Source organism: Osmerus mordax, chromosome 10 (assembly GCF_038355195.1).
Source record: "Osmerus mordax isolate fOsmMor3 chromosome 10, fOsmMor3.pri, whole genome shotgun sequence".
In the NCBI taxonomy this organism is placed as follows: Eukaryota; Metazoa; Chordata; class Actinopteri; order Osmeriformes; family Osmeridae; genus Osmerus; species Osmerus mordax.
In genome coordinates, this window is record NC_090059.1 from 6,562,721 (window position 1) to 6,583,776 (window position 21,056).

Consider the following 21,056-nt stretch of genomic DNA (forward strand, 5'->3'; position numbering starts at 1 on the left):
CCTTTAAGTTGGGAGGTGGGGCCTCCATGGGTCGGACTTGTTTGTCCATCAAATTCCAAAGATGCTCAATTGGATTTAGATTTGGGGAATATAGAGGCCAAGTCAACACCTTGAATATACACCTCGCATTCCTGAGCTATTTTTGCTTTGAGGCATGGCACATTATCCTGCTAAAAGATGCCACTGCCATCAGGGAATACCATTTCAATAAAGCGATGTAAATGATCTTTAATAATGCTTAGGTAGATGGTATGTGTCAAAATAACATCCACATGAATGCTGGCTTGCCTTCTTCCCATAGTGCATCCTGGTGCCATGTGTACCCCAGGTATGTGACGCACCCATCTATCCACGCGATGTAAAAGAAAACGTTCTGATGAAACGATTCATCAGACCAGGCCACCTTCTTCCATTGCCCCATGGGCCAGTTCTGATGGACAATACAGGGGTCAGCATGGGCACCATGACTGGGTTGTGGCTATGCAACCCCATATGCAACAAATTGTGGTGCACTGTGTTGACATCAGGACCGGCATGTACGTTTTCTGCAATTTCAGCTACAGTAGCTTGTCTGTTGGATGGGACCACACAGGCCAGCTTTCGCTCCCTACTTGCATCATATGTATCAAAATGGTTTGCATCACAATCGGTATGCTGATGGCTCTCAAATATGAGGGGCTGCAGAAATATTTCAGACTGTTTACACAAATGTATATGAAACACATACATCGATACAACTGAAAACTCCCATACATACAGAATATCTGACACGCTCAGACACATGAATTGCATTCACACATACTTAGAAAGTGTTCATACAGATACACTAAAACTGGTAAATTCACACACAACAAGCTCATTGAGATACTGGTAAGACAGACTCACATGCATATGAAATGCTCAAAGATGCATTTGAAATACATTCACAGTGTTTCTGGTTTGTTGCTCAAAGAAATAATGGCTCAGCATGGAAATGCAAGGGTTTCCTTTTATTTCCTGGAAGGGACAAATTATTTACAACAGACACTGCTGAGTGCAAAATAAATAAGAATATTGTCAGACACAGTGGTACTAGCAGTCTCTTTTTTGAACAGGAATGTCAGAAGACAGAAAATAATTTGAAAAGAGGGTAGAAGTATATTGATATACTTATAAATATACTTTTATATTGTTACGTCATTACAACCCATACAAAGAGAATGTCCTTTACAGCTCTACTAATCACAGAAGTAGCGTTCCTAGCAACAAGTGCAGTATGGTACTAGAAACTACAGCCTCATGTAAAGGTAATAAGGTATTCGGGGTATGCCTGGTTGTCGTGAAAGATTACAAACATGATGGGGCACTGTACGTTGTCTACCAGGCAGTCGTAGCGGTTGTTGGGCAGCTGGGGAGAGCGGGGCGGGGGGATTATCATATCTGCCTTGCCTAGCGTGTACTGTCCTGTCAGGACCCTGGCCACAAACATCTGTTGGTTTCCGTCCTGGTCTTGTCGTGAGTAGATGGGGTTAGCGGAGTAGCTTGCATTCACAGCAAAGTATGTCCCTTTACCGTAAAGAGTGCCTGAGTGAGAGATGGAGAGGGACAAAAGAGAAAGAAAACCATTATATGAAAATCAATGGTTGGCGTGAGAGACTGAGTGGGTAATAAAGATGATATCATAAATGATAATATAGATTTAAAATAACAGTTTGCACAGTCAACTATACAGGAGAGGGGACTTTATAGTGGTTATGGAAGGGTTAAATCTACCCACCGTTCTGCCCAGCGAAGCTCCTGTTAAAGCCAGTCTCCAGGATGGCCTGGCTTCCCTCACGCGAGGTACCATGGTACAGTAGCTTCTCGCCCGACCCATTCTTATCCTCCAGCTGTTTTCTTTTGACCTCGTAGGCCTGCCGCAAGTGTACATTCTGAATGCGTTTAATCTACACAAGGAAACATGGACCTAGGTAAGGTACTATTAAGTATCATTTTGTGAATCACAAGGTGAACTTGAGTTCGGTCACTGAGTACAAATTCACAATTTTGACCACAAACAAATCTTTGAGACTCCAAATGACATTGTCCTGTGATATGCTCTGGTACATTTTTACATGATAGGTGTTCCCTTTTATAACTAGACAAGAGTTGCATACAGCCCATAATGTCCTTTACAGTACTACTATTCTAACTTTCCTAGCAACTACTGCTGTCCTAGGTACTATGCTAGAAACTACCACTTCCTTTAAAAGGTAATGAGGTATTCAGAGCAGACCTGGAGGTCATAAAATATTACAAACATGGTGGGGCTCTGATTCTTTGATCCACTGATGCAAGTTTAGGAGCAAATCGCAGTATCAAGAGTCTGTTGTGGCAGGTTATGCCCCTGCATCTACATTATTGAAATGTATTGAAGAGCAATGTAAATGGAGTCCGAATAAGATGAGCAGTAGTCCGTTGGACTGAGCCAAATTTCCTCTTCAGGCTATGCCCATATTTGGTGGGGCGGGGGCAGCTAAGAAGTGTACCGACACAAACTAGATTTGAACTGAAGTAGCACTGATCTAAGTGCAGTAAGACTTGTTTTGTGGCAATTTATACTCTTCATGTGACAAAACATTGCATCAAATAAAATGTGTAATAGCACATGGTCTTATAAGTTCACTTACAGTAAGTACAGGGACATTTCCCGAGGCAAGTAGGGTGAGGTGCCTTGCCCAAGGACACAACGTCATTTTGCACAGCCAGGAATCGAACTGGCAACCTTCTGATTACTGGCCCGATTCCCTAACCGCTCAGCCACCTGACTCATGACTTTAATGGAGTCTGCTTAAAAGTATTATGGCCTATGAGGATACCAAATAAGGTTACTAAGACTTTGAAATGTGTGAAGGATTGTTTATACGTCATGTGGGTGTTTGGCTTAGAATCACGTTATGGTAATTTCAAAATGTGTGTTGAACAACGCTGTCACTCTCGGCTAGTAGAGCTAAGTTAGTACTGTAGTTAGTAAGACACATGCCCGTCATTACTTCAATAAAATAGTAATTTTGTGTATCACATTGTGTTGTGTCTGTTTCCTTTTGAGAAACGTATGTTCAGCCTTTGTGAATGTGAGGTTCGAGAATGGACAAGAATACCTTAATAAATAACTTATAAATGTTTAATAAGGCATAGATAGTTCACACTAGATTAGGTCACGCAAAAGCGTTAACTAACAGTTAACGCTTTTGTAAATGCTTTATAACTTGCATTACTAATCACAAGTTGCATCATTAGTAAGTGTTTATTAAATTGTTGTTATGATACCTTTGTGAATGTGAGGTTTGAGAATGGACAAGAACACCTTAATAAATAACACAAAAGCCTTAACTAACAGTTAGTAAATGCTTTATAACTTGCATTACTAATCACAAGTTGCATCATTAGTAAGTCTTTATAAAATAGTTGTTAAGACATCTGCTAAGTATTAGTGTACATCATCTATTCGACTTGGCGTACATTAATTAAAGACATAAGTAAATATGTTGTTAGTTATTTACTCATGCTTTGTAAAGGTAATGTAAATGGTTTGTTCACCATTTGCTAATGCTTTCTATACCAGCTCATGTACCATTAACAGATACAACAGATAAACAACTGGTTTGCAACTATATTAACAAGCTGTCTATAAAGTATGGTAATGCAGTTATCAAACACCTTATGAATTGTATTATGAATCAAATCCATAATGTTTAACAGTGTTTATTAATGATTAACATAGCATTTAATAATAAGCTTATTAACTATTTAATAATGTATTGTTAATGTTTCAAAATGTTTTATAAAGGATTAACTAACTATTAGTTAACACTTTGTAAATGCCAAAAAGCGTTGACTTATTATAAAGTGTTACCCAGCAGGGTAATACTGGGGCACATGCCCCAGTAAAAAGGGTCTAATGACACCCCTGTTTCAGCCTCATGAGAACTGTTTTTATTTGGTCAAAATTCACTTTTGTACTACAAGACCATTGACAGAACCTCACTATTAGCGGCAGGGCAGGTTAAACCCAAACCCATACAAACCTTGAGCACAGTCCTGCTGGAAGCGGTCCTCCTAAAGTCCTCTTTCACCCTGCGGAACTCTACAGAGGAGGTGGGCAGGTTTACCAGCTTCAAGGACTCCCCCTGGGCCATGCTGTCCCAATCCAGAGGGAGACAGAAGTCTGGGAGAGACAGAACCATACAAACCAAAGACAGTTTGAAGGTTTAGTTTACAAGTGTCTAAAAAGTATACACCTGCTAAGACCTAAAGATGGGAGTAGTTTTGAGAAGGTGTGGATAAAACCTGCTGTCTAGGCTTGAAAAAACATCTAAATTAATTTAGTAGCTACAGTGTTGCTTTGGGTGGGGAGAGCAAGCAGTGAAACATGTACTCACCTTCAATGTTCTCCAGACGTTTCAGGTTAGTCACCCTGCCTGCATCCTGGGCAGTGGCCTCCATCTTCCTCAAATCCACCACCCAGTTTCCCCCCAGCCCATCCACCACTCCACCCTGCACCTCATGCCTCTCTAGCTGGAGGTTGGCCTCCTTTGGGACCCTCTCCCAATCACCCCTGGGACCCATCATGCACCAGGTTACGTGGGAGTACACCTCCTCCTGCTCCCTTTCCCTCCTCTCCCGGCGCAGACAACACCACTGGACTAGCTGCACTACCTTGTTCACTCCATCCTTTGGCCCATACAGGGTGAACCCTCCCTGGGTAGATCGACCCTGGCCTTCACCCCCACAGTGAAGCTCCATGGTCAGGTTCAGAGATGACACCTGCCTGTTCAGCTCACCTACCTCGGCCAGAGTAAGCCCAGCTAGGTCTTCCCTTGTGAAGCTGTATTGGCTGCACTGGTCCTGGTACACCCTCTTGATCTCTGCACCTGCCTTGGACACATAATTGTCACACAGGCCCAGCACAAGGAACTCAGATGGGGACTCTGGAGAGCGGCTTGTGGGCAGATGGCTGCTCAGGTCTGGGCCTGTGGAGGATGGAGGAGGGGCCTGAAGAGATATTGGGCTAATGGGGGACTGATATAGGTGAGCTGGAAAAAGAAATGGATGATAAAGTCAGCATAAGAATATAGTTTGGGTACTCTGAGGTTTATCACATCACTGTAACACTGAATCAACAGACAACAATGCCCCAATATCACCTCAGCAGAATTCAATCAGCTGGTCGACACCCTCCACTCCAGTAAGGCTGACTACTCTACCAAATGACCCAACAATACGGGGGGGGGGGGAAATCACCCAACATTGCTTTATAGGTCGTCTTATCTTTTGGAAGGAGCTTCTGGAGCAAAACCCTCCGTCTCCTGTTTAATTACGGCTTAAGAACCGTATTTAAATCCTCAAAAAATGTGTTCAATGTGTCTAGCTATATTTCTTACTTGTGACATTGGCATGAAGTTGATTTGTATTGTTTGTGTTTGAGTAAAACTATCGTTAGTTAGCACTAGATACCTAATAGTTGCAAGTGAGTGCAAGTCTGGATTATCTTCCCACCTTTTATGTCAATTGTTTGTCCTGTTGTTCATTTTGTGATCAAGACTCTCAAGTACTAAGCCCATAACATATCCAGTATTGTTCATTCAATATTTCGTATTACCTAAAATCATTGTGTATAATTTGAACTCACATACTCTACTATTCGTTCCCCCATGTTATAATCTTCTCTACACCAAAAATAATTACGATTTACGGTGTTCAAAGTCAATATGTCTACCTGAAACAATACTCCAATTCCACAACCTCAAAATTTCAATATGGAACTCCACATGTTCTTCTTACTAACCTGTCGAGGGATTTGCAGGGGGAAAGAGCTTTTCAGCAGAATGCTTGAATGCCAGGAAAACATTGATCTTGATGAAGACGAAGCGAACCAGTGTGAGGTGTTGGAGAGGACTGGACAACACTGTTGCTTTGATGCCACAGAGAATGGTGTCAGCCACCACCTTTGGGTCCAGCCCGTCCTTGCCTACATATTGAATGCAATATAGAGGCTTTTATTCACAGCAATGCTCTTCTATGAATGTACATTTTCCTAGCTAATTATTGCACACCGCTGGCGGTTGTATCTACAATATTATGTGCAGGTAGAAGAATCTGAGGGTTGATGTTGGATATTTGTGAATAACTGTGATACCTTTAAAAAAACTGTATAAATGGTACCATCTCTATTGTCTGGCATCATCTCCAGGCTGCAGTTACACTTACCTGCACAGATAGCAGGAATGGCCACAGACTGGTGTCCTTTCTGTTCACATGTCTTCATGATGTAACAGACCAGACATTGGATCACGGTGGCATCCTTCTCTCCGTTCACGTGCAGAATGGACTTGCAGGGGAATCGACCAGGTTTGGACTCAAACAACCCTCCTCTGGTCACATGGGCTAGTGGAGGAACAGAGCAGCACAGAGTCTAAGAGAGCTGACCTCAGATCAGCTTGTTGAGAGGTAAGAAGGGGAAAGACTATCACCTGATCTCAGTTCAGCCTGCACCTCAGGTCCAGCTATAGTCAGAATGTCCTTGCATACACCTGCAATGTGGGACACACTATAAAGTAAAATCTGGTCTTTTTGCTCTCGAAGCTAATAATATGTCAAAATCTTAATGTCTCAATATGCAGTTAACTACCAGACTGTAGGTCAACAAAGTCAGTCGAGTTCACAACCACATCAGTTCTCTCATTGGTGATGTCACCAAATACCAGCTGCACTTGGACTTTCCCAACCTCCAGGGTGATGGTATCCAGGTCAGAGGTCAATGAACGGAAGACCACTGAGGATAAAAATTCAAATTAATTGGAGGTGTAAAAAGGAAATATTCAATTTATGTACTACAGTTGCTATGTGCCAATTGATCAATTCAATCTTGCCTTTTCCTCTCCTGTTCACCATTTTGGAACGTAGGATCCTGTGGATATTCTGAAAGCTCTGGAATTACAGTAAAAGTACATGACAGCCCTACTGACACAATACAAAAACTTTACATCATATCTACAGTATTAGTCGTAAGAAAATTGACTAAAGGCGTCTTTTCAAAGGGAACCCTGCTTAAAGTGATAAGAAATTGGCTGAAAGTTTATAAAATCTGACGCCTCACCTCATCAGAGTCAGGGTACTCAGGCTTAACCACGATGCGGATGGTTAAAATGGACACAGTGGATCCGGACAACCCAAACTTGATAATTTCTTCCGTCAGAATACGTACTGCCTCACGTAAAGGGAACTTCAGAGCTATCCCAGGTCCAATCATAGGCAAAGCCACAGAACTCAGGCCTTGCTGCCTGCACATGTCCAAAACCTGGGACAGTCCAGTACGCAGTGCCTATATGGGTGACAGCGTTTGCGTTGTGCATGGGTGAAATAAGGGACACCCTTCTAAATATACAAAACAGTGAGTGAGTATGTCCAGTGTTCCATTTTCTTGACTCAATTTTTTTTTTTTTTTTTTTTTTTTTTTATACTTACCTTCTCACTTTGACCCTCAGCTGCATCCCAGGGCAGGCACTCTACAAAGAAGACCTTGCGGCTAACAAGGAACGAAGTCAACTTGACTTCCAGAACCTCCCCTGGGGTACAAAACCGTTGCTCTGCAGCTAGTTCAAAACTTGTACTGACATTGTTAAATTGATTTTCCAAACATTTGCCTATCATGGTGGAGTGCAGTTGTGTCTTCATCATAGGGACCACCAGGGCATCCACCTTTATTGTAGTAGGGGAGAATACTAGTCTTAATTAAAAAATACAAATAAACGATCAGGAGGCAGATGAGACTAATGTGTGAGTTAAAGAGAGGACTTGCTTTACCCGCTGGTCTTCCAGACTGCCCAACACAACCTCCAGGCATGCTTGGCTGAGAGGGGAACTTGTTGGAGCTGGATGAGGACTGCTCCCCCTAGTGGAACTGGCAGCACTTACCGCCCGGATCGCTGCTGCTGACCTAGCTTGTCTGTCCTGCTGGGGCAATATGACGACTTGAAAAAAGCGCTCCACTTGCTCCAGGTTCCCCTTTCCTTCCCCGAGATAGTACAGTAATGCTCCTTGCCCATCCAGGACCACCTTTCCGCAGGTCATGCAGGCCAGAATTGCACTGAAATCCTGCAAGACTTTCTGAACGAGACACCGGGGTCCAGATAGCTTCACGGAAGGAACTGGGGAGTGAGACGATGTTAGTTTAACACCCGGGTTCAGCTTTGGACCCACCAGGTCTTTGACTTTATCAAATGAGTCAACCATTTCTAGAAGAGGCAGAGGTAAGCTTTCATGGACCTCAGCCTGGTTAAGCTGGTAGTCCACTAATACCTCCTTCAGCCTCCCCACCTCTTCACTGTAGCCCACCAGCTGCACTCTAGTCCTGGGGTCTCTGGAGAATCCATGATGGTATTTGACCACCACCCTGAGGCTTGTGATATTGGCCTCAGCCTGGGCATTTCTAAGGGCTTCCTTGAGCCTGTCCAGTGCTGGAGGTAGGCCTGAAGCTCCCTCTAGAGGCACAGTGAACCAGCACAAGTCATTAAGAACAGTGGTTGCAGCCTCTTCCAGTGCATCTGATGATAAGCTGGACAGGATCAGGTCCGACCCAATCTCCAGAGCAACTGGGCTGAGCAGACTCCACTTAAAGCGGGCCTGGTATCTGGATACAGAACCACTAGACTCCATGAAGTCTAACTTTACCTTGGGAAGTTGAAAAGTTTTTTCTTTAATCTCTTTTAACAGTTCTTCTAGTTTTGTCAATCCCAGCTGAACTTCCTGGTTGGGTCCCTCAAAGAGCAGAGCATTTGACCCATTTTGTGAGATCTTCACTCCGGGGCTAAGGATCCTCAGTTCCTTCTCAAGCTTCTCCTTCACCAGGTAGTACCGTCTCTCTGACACTGGGCAATCCTTCCGTGTTTGGGTCTTCACCTCCAGCATCTTCAGCTTCTCCTTCACGTCCCTCCCCACCCCCACGGCAAATGCATCTTCTTCCAAGTATACCTTCACATCCTCAGTCTCCAGGGCAGCAATGTTTGACATCAAGATCTTTATCCTCACTGGGTCCACCTCATAGTGGGGACGGTAAACGTTCTGCACCTTGTCAAAGATCTGCTTCACCTTCTGAGCCCAATCACGGACCTCTGACTCCGCCCCAGCAGTCCCACCATTCACCACAGCCTCATCTATCTCAGGGGAGAGCTGGACAGAGGAACTGAGGGTGCTGAGCTGGTTCTTCAGAGCCTCGTTTGCCTTCGGACAGTCCCTAAGGTACTGGAGGAGGTATTGGTCCATGATGAACACCTTCTTCAGCTTCCTGCTAGATGGGGTCTGAGAGAGAATGGAGGGTTTAAATAGGTGTCCTGTCTGTAGTCTATGAATGACAGTCGAATATTATAGCTGAGCATTTTTGTTTACTGTGTCTTTTTAATACATGAAAAATAATTTCTATACATTGGGTACACTTGTACCTGCTCAAGGGGAACATGACGCATGGGTGACATCAAGTGGGGAAACATAACACAAAAGCACACTATGACAGAAGTGAACAAGTAAAGCAGAATGGGGGTTTGTCTGTGACGCAGCAAGGTACTTTCCACTGTCCAAGTAAACAAATCAAAACTGGTTTGACAGTTTACCAACAAGACAGTTGTCAAGAGTGTGTTCTCTACAATTCACAAATATTATTTATTATGAAAAATGCGTAAATTTCAATATTCAGTTAAATAAGTGTTATGCAGTTCCATGTTATTGTGACACACCTGTTGGTCGTCCGAGGATGGCTGTGGAGGTTGAACTGGATTTGTGGAGTCAGGAATTAGACCGACCACACATGCTGCGAAGCGCATGTGTGGTCCACGATTCGCTTGCGCTCTGCAACGATCATTTCGGCAGCGGCTTTTCCGCGAGCCGCTTGCAAATTCGGCTACAAGATGATAAAACAAAAATATATATAGATGGATAAAGAAACATGTCATTAAGATTTTACTACGTTAGTTATATGCTACAGCATTTAAACTAGTCTGTAATAGCCTGATTGAAAATGGGAGGCGAAATTCTGCTTACGAATTTAGGCTTGATTCGCAGCCAAAATTCCGCCACCCATTCATTTTCAATGGACGTCACGTGACAGGCCCCGCAAGGCAGAGTGGCATAACTGGCGACGCAAGCAAAGCGAACTGGCTGCTTTGCATGGGGAGCGAACCATGGGCGTGCAATACTTTTTTTTTTTTACTGGGACACGTGTTTTAACAATTTACTTTCTTAGTCAGATAAGTCATTTAAATTGATAATGATAAAAATGGATCTTGTAGGAGCCATAAGTAGGCTATTTGGGTGTGCTTTTGCCTTCGGCAAGGGCACAACCTTTGTTCTCTCACATATATCTTATTATTATTATTTTCCCACCCATAAGGATCTCTCAATATTTGGACTACATAGACAACGTCTGTGTCAAAATGTTCGTCTTGGTCACGATTGCGTTGCTTCTATTGGGATTTACGTTCCGTTGCACGGTTTAGGCTGAACTTAAATTTTCGTGGCAAAAAGTGCCTTGTGTCAACAAAGGGTGCTCAGTGCTAGCCTACGTCACAACGTCAGCACACGTTAGCAACCAGGGCTGGACTGGGACCGAAAATCGGCCCTGGCATTTTTGGGTTATGCCGCAGCGCCCAACCGAAATTACTCTGGCCGCGCCTCTCTCACTATGGAACCGGCAGGAATCAAGCGCGTCTCCCCTGGAGTTCTTAGTCGAGCCTGCCACTTATCACCTAATCCAAAAAAAGAAAAAGTCGACACAATAGCTAATCAGAAAATAGCACTATTGTATCTGGGTAAGATTTAACGCAACAACCAATGGAAAAAAAGTATATCCTGGAATTGTTCACGTGATTATGCTACAATAGGTGCGTTCGACTTCATGCAGCGCCGGCGTCGCCTGCAGCCGCCTGCAGCCCAGCTGACGTGAAGCAGCCAATGGCATTCTCAACTTCAAGGCAGCCGGCTGCAGCCGGCTGTCGGCGCCGCCGGTGCTGCATGAAGTCGAACACACCTAACGTCTTCTGAAAGTTTCGTCCACCTACAGAGGAAACCACTGGAGCTCGAGCATCACTTTGAGCACAGAGTAAGTCATGATCTCCTGTTTTAATGTTACAACTAATTCACAACTTGTTTGACACAAACAATGACAACTTAGAAACTGTTGGAAGATGTTTCCCAGATAATTAGCATCAGTTTTTCATGAGTGTCTGTAACTAAACCAACAGTTTTACAGCCTGTTCACTGACAACACCTGCTCAAAACAAGTAGTCTAGGCAGTGGCGACTTTAGACCTTTTTTTAGGGGTGCTGAAAAAGAATAATTTACATTACATTTACATTTATTCATTTAGCAGACGCTTTTATCCAAGGCGACTTCCAAGAGAGAGCTTTACAAAGTGCATAGGTCAATGATCATAACAACAAGATAGCCAAAAAACATCGCGAGTAGCCAAAACATGAAGCACACATTGTGAACAACCAAAGTAAGTGCCAAAGGGAAGAACCATAAGAGCATGTAGTTAAACAAGTCACAACCAAACAACATGAACAGCTATAAGTGCAAGTGTACCTGTGGAAAAAAAGCAAGCAACAGTAATAAAACAATATATCACAGCGAGAACCAAAAAATTTAAATCAGTTACCACTAACCACAAGAGCAACAAGTCTCTAAGCAAGAGTCATTGTGATCCTTGAGGAAACTAACATCGGGTCAATTATTAATAATAATTAAACAGTTCATGAAAAAGGGACATCCTTAGTTTTTTCATTCATTCAATATTTTGCATAATAATACATAAATGTATGAATTGTTATCCAGTGAAATTAGGGATTTATTTACAGGCATGCAAACTCCTCACCTTTTTGAAACAAAAATGGGTAACCTACGTGATTCGTGGCCATGGCCAACAAGGAATTTTACCCGTGCTTCCCAACTTTACAACTGGCTCTGGAACCAATGCTATACAAAAAATGTCTTTATGGTTAAAAGAAGGGAGTCAGGTGGCTGAGCGGTTAGGGAATCGGGCTAGTAATCCGAAGGTTGCCAGTTCGATTCCCGGTCATGCCAACTGACGTTGTGTCCTTGGGCAAGGCACTTCATGAATGTCCCTGTACTTACTGTAAGTCGCTCTGGATAAGAGCATCTGCTAAATGACTAAATGTAAATGTAAGAACATGACATTGTTTACAAGAGCACAGATTCTACATAGATCTAGCCTCTTAATTTTGCTCTCAAAGTGCACCAGATTCATGCGTTTAACTTTCAAATGCAATCAATTTTCTTCCGGGGGACCATGCCCCCGGACCCCCCTAGAGGGTCGGGGGTTCGCCATATCTTTCTCACCTTTTTCACCCTTGACCTGTTTGCATGCCTGTTATTAGCTAGGGGGTTTTGCACTTTTGCAAGGCACTGTATTCATGTCACATTGTCATTGGGGGCTGAGCACCCCTAAAGGTCAGATCCTAGAATCGCCCGAGTCTAGGCCTAGTCATATCTTCGTTATCACACGATGACTGACATATTGTCACATTATAAACATATTTTTTCCAAATAGGCTTAATCATTTTATTAGCACAAAATACATTTAAGTGTTTTGCATAGTCGATGTTATAGGTCACTTTTAAAATCATGTCATACTTTATCATGATATCCTGGCCATGGATGCATTAATCATTGCTGCTTTTCAAATATGTCAGGTAAATGTCACTAGAAGAGAAAAACTTAAGGGGACGGGCCCACCTGCAACCGACGCAAGCAAGCACACCCTACAATTTTCCCAGAAATTGTACCCTCTCTGTATTTGGTTTTATAGTTTTTGTATTGATCAAGTCACTGTCATAGGTGGAGGATGTGCACCTGGGTTTGGGCGGTGAGGGTATGATTTTAAGTAGGCTAATTGCATTCACCTGCTCGCTTTTTTCGGGGGTGAACACCTTTGTGTCTACCGCTCTCATGCAATCAAATGGTAGGCTACCAGCATTGTTTGATGAAAGAAATAATAAACGGTAAAACTCCGACGAGGTGAACTGGATTATTTTATGTACGCGTCACGATGTTCTTACTCCCGTGTTTAGTCTCTTGCGGCCTTTTTTATGGACTGCCTAATAGGCCCAAAGCCGCTATAGATCTAAAATGCAACGCAATGATAGGCTACCCAGGACAGGCTACATGCCTGAATGACAGAACTTCTACGAAGGAGCCTCTTTGACATAAGAGATAAGAGAATCGTAGCCTTGAAAGGCAGAACGCAAATCAGCAAACAAATCGGAGCAAAATAATTATAATCATAATTAATGATATAATGACAAAATACTGAGTGGTGAAACATTACGAAAGCAGGGTTCTGGAATTTCAGTTTTACTTTTCATTGCAGTTAAATAACCGGTGCTCCTAATGTTGCCAACATGTGATAAGTTTCCCCGTTATGCTATCTGTCTGATTATGAACGTAAATTTAGGTTATGGTTGGTAATATGGTTATAAATATATAAAACAATTATATAAAGGCTAACAATATATAACATGATTGTCATGCTATTGGAGGGAATAGAGCAAAGAAGGGTTCATACCTGTACGAAAGATTTTGGATTTCTTCGGGGGAAGACAGGACGACCACTCCTCGGTGGTGCCATTGGTTTTGAACTGGTGGTTCAGGTTCATCTCAGCCTGCTCAGTAGGCTACACACAAGAAAGCGAGATACATTGGAGGGATTCAGCCATAAGCCTACATGTTTGAGCCTCAGTCAGACCCAAACCCAGATGGAGTGCGTAATACATTTCAGGTCAATTTAATCTAAATAATCAAAAGCTTGACGATATTCCATTAAAGTTAACTAAGTGCATTACGAGTATTTACCTGAATTCCCAGGAAGTCTGTCAGCAATTTTGGGTTTCAATTTTAGCATTGTCATATCCTGCTCATCTGTTCTTCTGTATTGCACGTCAATTTCACCTGGACCTGGTAGATTTTCCCCATTTCTGAAATTCTGCCTGTGAACCACTGAGGTATATTTGTTATGAAGTAAGAAGCCACATAGCCCACTATATGTTACTGTGACAGCTGCTGACTTTCATTTTCATTTGACAAAAGAAAACACGAGAAACGGGAATAAACAAACAGACCGGGTATAGGCTTATCCGCCCAATCCAGGTTGTCCATTAGCCTACATGTTTACAGCCCATACTTTAAACAGTTAATTATTAAAAGTGAATCCAGTCGGGGCTCTGGAGGCGGTCTAGAGTTTGTCTTGTAGCCTATTTTTTTCGCGTCAGTGCTCAGCTGAAGCTCATTTAAATCAATTTCAGCCGCGGTGAGCCGCTCTGCCCTTGTACCCTTGGATGTAGGCCTGTAGGACTGCTCTCCCGATCTCGGACTCTGCCTGTGTGTGACCTCGATGTACCCTTCTTTGGACAGACTCGTTGGACTTCTTCCAGTCTCCGGCTCTCAAGCCGCTTGTTTCCCGGGCCTTTTGCTCTGGGGATTTTAAGTTTTTATTGTTTGCACTACGCGTTTGGGTCCTCTTTATAGCCAGACGTGACAGAATTCACTGTATAATAAATATGGGAAACATGGGGCATGGGGGGCCTAGGCCCCCTCATTTGCAAAAAATCAATGGAATTGTTGATATATAGGCTAGGCCTATATGTACCCACGTCCCTGTAAATTCCTCCGAATGTTGTATTCAAACTTTTAGCGGAATAGTAGGCTATTGTGGAACATTTATTCCACAATATATCCTAATTGCATTTACATTTACTGTTTAATTGGTTGAGAAATCATGCTTGTACACATGTTCCTCAATGCCATGGGTGCCAGGCCAAATAAATGCTGAACACAATTAACCAAAGCACACTCACTATAACTATTACTTGCATCAACACCTATAAACTAGAAAAGGCAAGATTTTGCTCCTCCATAGGATCGTCATTTTAAAATGTAATCAAAAGAATCTTGAATAAAGTAAATAAAAGTTGCCATAGAGTTGAGAGTTGCCTCAATCAGGATGACTGGAAAATACCTGAAATCCCTATAGCCCATAAAGCTGTGCCAAAGTTGACGTAGACCTAGTTGTTTGAACTGACAAACCTATGTGCAATACTTGACCCGAAGTGCGGTAGTAAAATTATAAGTAGTATTCTGTCTTCAAGGAAACGTATCACTCCTATGGAAAGTTATTTTGGAATTCATAGTATTAATAGAAAAACAGAAAAAAAACATGGGGTTTACCATGACCATGTTGAATCCCCAACAAAGTTAGATATGTGCATTTAAAAATTCAGCATAGAATTTAACCTATACTGAAATCACATTGAAATCTGGCAATAATGAGCTTACTTTGTCATTTTTGTAAAACTGATATTGAGTCCATTGATCATCTTTTTTTCTTCCTCTTATTGGTGATTTTTGGGTTGACTTATCTAACTTCTTAACCTCCAAATTTAATTCAGATATTGTATTAAAACTAACTACGTGATGTAGGCTAAATTGTTATCTATCTCTCTGCAATTCTAATGTAGAATATGTGTTTATTTTAATGGATAAATACTTTATTTATAAGTGTACATTTTCTTTAACAGTTCCTAAATATATTCATTTTCTTACTTCATTAGAACACTAAAAACAATGCACAATGCAAAAAGTGTCAAACTGGTCGAACCGTATGAAACATTTAGTTAATTGTATAAAATGTGTGCCTCTGCTGACTATTTTGTACATACATTTATATATGCCTATCTTTGTAAGTATTTTGCCTGTGTGTATTTTGCTTTTCTTGAGATATTTCTCACCCAATGTTAATTGATCCAATTGTTCTGAATGGATTGAACTGTCATTGTATTTGTTTACATTTTTGCAATAAAAAATAATTATAAAAAAAATAATGTGCAATACTTTGCATTACACCGGTTACTGTGTATGTAGGAGTGATGTAGCCTACTAAAAAAATATCCACATATCGTGAATACATGTATTCAGTTTGTGTTCAGACAGTGTACATTTTTATTTGGAAGAAAATACAATTGCGCTACATTCAAATTTCAAAGAAATATTTCGTCACGTAACTTCGTGTAAGCTTGTTTGAAAGAGAAAGTAAAACCGAACGCTGTTGAAAAACCAGAACCAGTGTCAATAGCACCATTGAATATCTATGAATAGCATGTCAATATCTCACCGAAAGTAAAGGGGCTGCATGATGTTGAATAACGCTATACTAATTTCAGAATGTTTATATCCTTACGAATATCTCCCAGCACACATAATATGGAAAAATACCTTTAGTGTTCCTACCGATAGATTCGACGTTAGTATCATCAGCGTCTTCTCTCATGCATCTCCAGTGTAGTTGTTGAACATGCCGCTCAGCCTGAACTCCTGCCCCTCATATTTTAGATTTGTTTCATTGGACAGTATTCATGCATATGCACAAGACTGTCAGAAAAAATAGATCGCATGGTAGTGGTGGCACCAGTGGTGGCTAATCACTTTTCAGTGGTGGCCAGTGACACCCCTGGACACCCCCCTGCCATGAGACCTATGGTTTGTACCCGCGAGCACATTTCCAGGCATTTTTTCTTGACGTAAGCAAATAAATGGGGTGCTAGTTCACCCATTTAGGATTGTTTTTCAAACTTAAAAGAGATAGTTTTGGATATGTTGACTTTTTAAAAAGTTTTTTATTATGTCTTCACAATACAAACAAACAAGGTACAAAATCAAGGCTCTGAATATAACAACACTTGTTCAGTCTAAGGTTGAGCACAGACAATATCAAAAGAGAAAGATCACAGTAAACCAAACAAACAAAAAGTAAGAATAAAAAAAATAAAAAATAAGATCAAATAAAGGGGCTTTTTAAAATGAATGTATATGTATAGAGAAAGAGAAGATAAACCAATTTGAGGGCTTTTTGGTTTTTAACACATTTGAAATATTTGCACAATAATTTAAGCTCATTCATCCACTGATTTACATTTACATTTAGTCATTTAGCAGACGCTCTTACAGTAAGTACAGGGACATTCCCCCGAGGCAAGTAGGATGAAGTGCCTTGCCCAAGGACACAACGTCAGTTTGCATGACCAGGAATCGAACTGGCAACCTTCGGATTACTAGCCCGATTCCCTAACCACTCAGCCAACTGACTCCTGATTTAAAGTTGGGGTTAGACTTAAACCATCTACAAGTATGAATGAAAAACTTACCAAAGCATAACACAAAATAAATAACAAAATCCAACTCTTTGTTTTTCAGACAAATACCAAACCTAATTAGCTTTTTAGTGAGGGGTGGAAGTTCAACCTCTAGATCCAACCAGTTCTGCACATTTCTCCAAAAGGGTTGCACTATATCACAACAAAAGAAAACATGTTCTAAATTTAACACAGTTATTCACGTCAAAATTAAATTTCAATCATATTTCATTGGTAGGATAAAACTAATAATGTTTTCTATAACATGCTGATTAAAGAGTGGTAATGCAAGCATCTCTATGACACAGGGATACATATGATCATCCAGTTTGATGTACAGTATATATCATATATCTCTCACAAATTATCCAGACTGACAATGTCAGCTATCATAAAACAAAACAAGGAGATTGGAGATAATATCCAAAACAGCAGTGCAGCAAGTGTTACAGCACAACCAATCCAGAGCAGTGCAACAAGTGTTACAAACAGCAGTGCAGCAAGTGTCACCGCAGGGGTCTAGGCAATCATCTTCTTTGTGACAGGCACAGGAGCAGCCCTCAGGACAGGAGTTGGCACACTGCATGCAGACATTGTCCTCCTTCATGGATGAGGTCTCCTCCTGCAGGGGTGAGTTCTCTTCCAGCATGGAGGAGGTCTTCTCCTGTATGGATGAGCTCTTTATCATAAACGTTGTGGTTCTGTTGAGGCAGAAATTGACAGTTTGAATTACCTTCTGTAGATCACAGTAAAAACTTCATTCAGAGAGTTGCAACTTACAAAGCTAACCTCACTGTTACTGTAAAGCTACTGGCTGCCAGAAAAAATGAACACATGTCATCCAGGTGTCAATGATAGATACTTGCCTGACTCCTGTTGACGTGGGCAAGTGCCCCTGCTGTCAGGGTGATGGCCCCTCTCTGCCAACCTTGCCCATGGGGAAGGTAACCCTGAGTGCAGCCTATAGCTGGCAGTGACGGATGGCGCTAAGAATGCAGGCTTCAACTGTCATTTCATTGAAAGAGACAAAGTAAGAGGAGCTGCCCTATGTCTGCACTGGACTTCTGAGTTTCCTGAATCCATTTCAAAATAATGCCTTAATGAATAAATGTGGACCTTATATGAGTAGTATATTTATTTATTTTGAAAGCCTTTCAAAATAAATTGGGGGGTTCCCGGGCAGTGTCCCTACCAAAGCTGAGACCAAACGCCCTTGGTTTGCCGCTGTTAAATTATTCTGTTTTATCATGTCGTTTAGATGTGTAGGTCATACTCTTGTGTTGTTTTCTGTAAATGTGAAAAGTAAACTCACTCACTGCAGATCAAATTGACCTCCTACTGGTATAAAGAAAGTTAACCGAACATAAAAGCAATGACGCAACGGAGTTTCGCTTTCTCCCATAGATGAGGTCAGAGGAACTCAGCTATGTGTCGAAAGTCCACAAGTTGGCGTAATTGTTATGGCTTTCTTGTCTAATCTTGAAAGCCGCAGTCTTCTGGCTTAATGCGTTTCTCAGTTGGAGGGCCTGCTCACCTGCTTTAGCAACCTATCAGTTAAATTATTATTATTATACTGTATGCATGCATCACAATAACAAGTGATAACCAACGAAACAAAATAAGCTTATTAATGAAAAACTAAATGATTGAAAGAGTTCATCTTTAAATCTTCTTTCATGCCAACTCATGCACACACCTGCTCTAACAACAAATGCAGACTTTATGCCTTAATTGAGTGTAGGCTTACACGATCCGGTGCCTGCCTTGGCCTACCTGGAAAGGGGGCAATAATTAGTTACATTTTCTTTAATGGCACTTAAGGTAGGCCTATATGACAATCCCGTAATTTACTATGGATATAGATTTAACTTTATTGTTGTAGCCTAATAGCTTAAAGTGTTTGTGTTCAGATTAAAATGGTCGTTGTGATTATCCATTGATTCATGCCGTTGTTGTGCGTGGCAATTGCAATCAAATTAAATTATGTCAATAGTTTATTTGTGACTATGTTACATAATTGGACCTAACGAATGCGGTTCGTTCTGTTTACAACCGCTCACATGTCCGGAAAGAGAAAGGGAGAAGCGGTGGATTCGTTTTGTGAAACTACAGTATATATGCTGCATCTCCATAGGTAAAAACGCACAACACCTTTACTACAAACTTTAGAAAACAAGCAACAGTGATAAGGACATAATTGTTTTGTTCATTTTCAGAATGAAGTGTTTACTTGTTTGCTTATTTCTAACTCTGTGCAGTCAGAGCCTCTCGCTCAACTGTAGATGGTTGGATCAAAAGTTCAAAGAAACAAATGCAATCTGTTTGGGGCTGTTGCACATCATGGTGAGTACACTGCTATTTTTTGTCCATTGGTTTATATTTTTAACCTACTAAATGTTTACAACACTAAAAGCATGTCCAATGAAATACATATCCCTTTTCCATTATAGGGTGGAGATTTTACAGAGGAGATGAGGAACATTCCAGCCTTTCCAGAGGGCTTGTACACACAAACATCTAACGCAGCAGTGAGTGATACACTGTATAGTCACACACTGAAACCAGCTGCATCATGCTGTCTTAATATTGATGTGACCTGTATATCTTAAAAATAAACATTCTGGACTGTTAATGTTATAAGTAAAGTTTACTGTTAAAAATCATCTGTTATTATTACTAACATAATTGTACTCATTATTATAAAATCTTGCAGGGTGATGATAAGGCTTGGTTTATGCTTCAAGTTCTTGAGGAGATCCTGGAGTTGTTCAATGAAGACCTTGACTCCGTTACTTGGGAGGAAATTAGACTGGAACATTTCCTCTCTGTTTTGGATACACAGAAAGAGGGGCTGAAGTCATGTGTAAGTGATACATGGGGAACTGAATATGTTGAATATGAATAATGATGAACAGGCTTGCTTTAAAAAAAGAAACAGCAAAAAGAATGCTGAAAGTCTACATTTGAAGAATAATAGGACAACAATTAATGATCATTTTAATTATCCCCCAGATTGTGACCAAGAAGAAGAAGAGCAAGAAACTGCAAATGTACTTCAAGAGACTGGAAAACCATATCCTGAAAGAGATGGTAATGTCTCAGAACCCTCTAAACTTTATGTAGAAGTTATGTATTAAATAGCTTTTATTGCAAATGATACTGATATTTCTTTGACTTCTACATTTGCAGGATTACAGTGCTAAAGCATGGGAGTTGATCAGGAAGGTAGTCAGAAGACACTTGAACAGACTGGATGTCATTTAAAGTCTAAGCAATTATGTTTGATGTTCATATTTATATTAAATTATTATAGCTTATGTCTATTATGCAGTTAAAGGGTTTTATATGTATATTTATTGATGCAGTGATGCTAGATGGAGAAATACCTGTATGCATGACATATTTATTATGTTTTATTTACTGTTATTTATTATGTTGGAGAGCTGAGACATGTAAGTTATTTAAAATAATTATGTTACAGTAAGAGGTGGATGACAACATTCATGAATACATTTGAAGTATTTACAGATTACTGCTGTTTCCACCAACTTTATTAATAAAAGCATTTTAGAACAATAACTGATTTAATTATTTGTCTACTAAAAAAATCACATAAATTGTTATATATACCAGATATGTTATACCAGGTGTACCTAAGCAGTCGGGCATATTAATAAGAACACACTGAATCAAATACATTTTTTAAACAATTTAAGTTCCAGTAAATCAGATTTTGGCATTCAATCACACTGCATAAAACAAACACCATGACATTTACATTACATTACATTTACATTACATTACATTTAGTCATTTAGCAGACGCTCTTATCCAGAGCGACTT

The 21,056-nt window shown here is 40.9% G+C and overlaps 3 protein-coding genes across 3 annotated transcripts; 1 reads left to right on the forward strand and 2 right to left on the reverse strand.

Moving 5' to 3' along the window:
* Nucleotides 1-982: 982 nt before the first annotated feature.
* Nucleotides 983-4,618, reverse strand: LOC136950848 (protein mono-ADP-ribosyltransferase PARP15-like). Its single transcript, XM_067245330.1, has 4 exons — nt 4,401-4,618; nt 4,047-4,186; nt 1,757-1,925; nt 983-1,563 (listed from the first exon to the last, which is right to left on the reverse strand). The coding sequence occupies exons 1-4, from the start codon at nt 4,588-4,590 to the stop codon at nt 1,277-1,279; spliced, it is 786 nt and encodes a 261-aa protein (XP_067101431.1). The 5' UTR covers nt 4,591-4,618; the 3' UTR covers nt 983-1,276.
* Nucleotides 4,599-13,688, reverse strand: LOC136950704 (uncharacterized). The gene is made up of 12 exons (XM_067245147.1): nt 13,595-13,688; nt 9,750-9,913; nt 7,825-9,318; nt 7,486-7,719; nt 7,118-7,342; nt 6,891-6,948; nt 6,650-6,793; nt 6,492-6,551; nt 6,229-6,405; nt 5,807-5,989; nt 4,670-5,054; nt 4,599-4,638 (listed from the first exon to the last, which is right to left on the reverse strand). The coding sequence occupies exons 1-12, from the start codon at nt 13,683-13,685 to the stop codon at nt 4,599-4,601; spliced, it is 3,255 nt and encodes a 1,084-aa protein (XP_067101248.1). The 5' UTR covers nt 13,686-13,688.
* A 5,742-nt stretch (nt 13,689-19,430) lies between these two features.
* LOC136950839 (interferon a3-like) lies at nt 19,431-20,477 on the forward strand. Its single transcript, XM_067245321.1, has 5 exons — nt 19,431-19,556; nt 19,664-19,741; nt 19,927-20,076; nt 20,226-20,303; nt 20,403-20,477. The coding sequence occupies exons 1-5, from the start codon at nt 19,431-19,433 to the stop codon at nt 20,475-20,477; spliced, it is 507 nt and encodes a 168-aa protein (XP_067101422.1).
* The last annotated feature ends 579 nt before the right edge of the window (nt 20,478-21,056 follow it).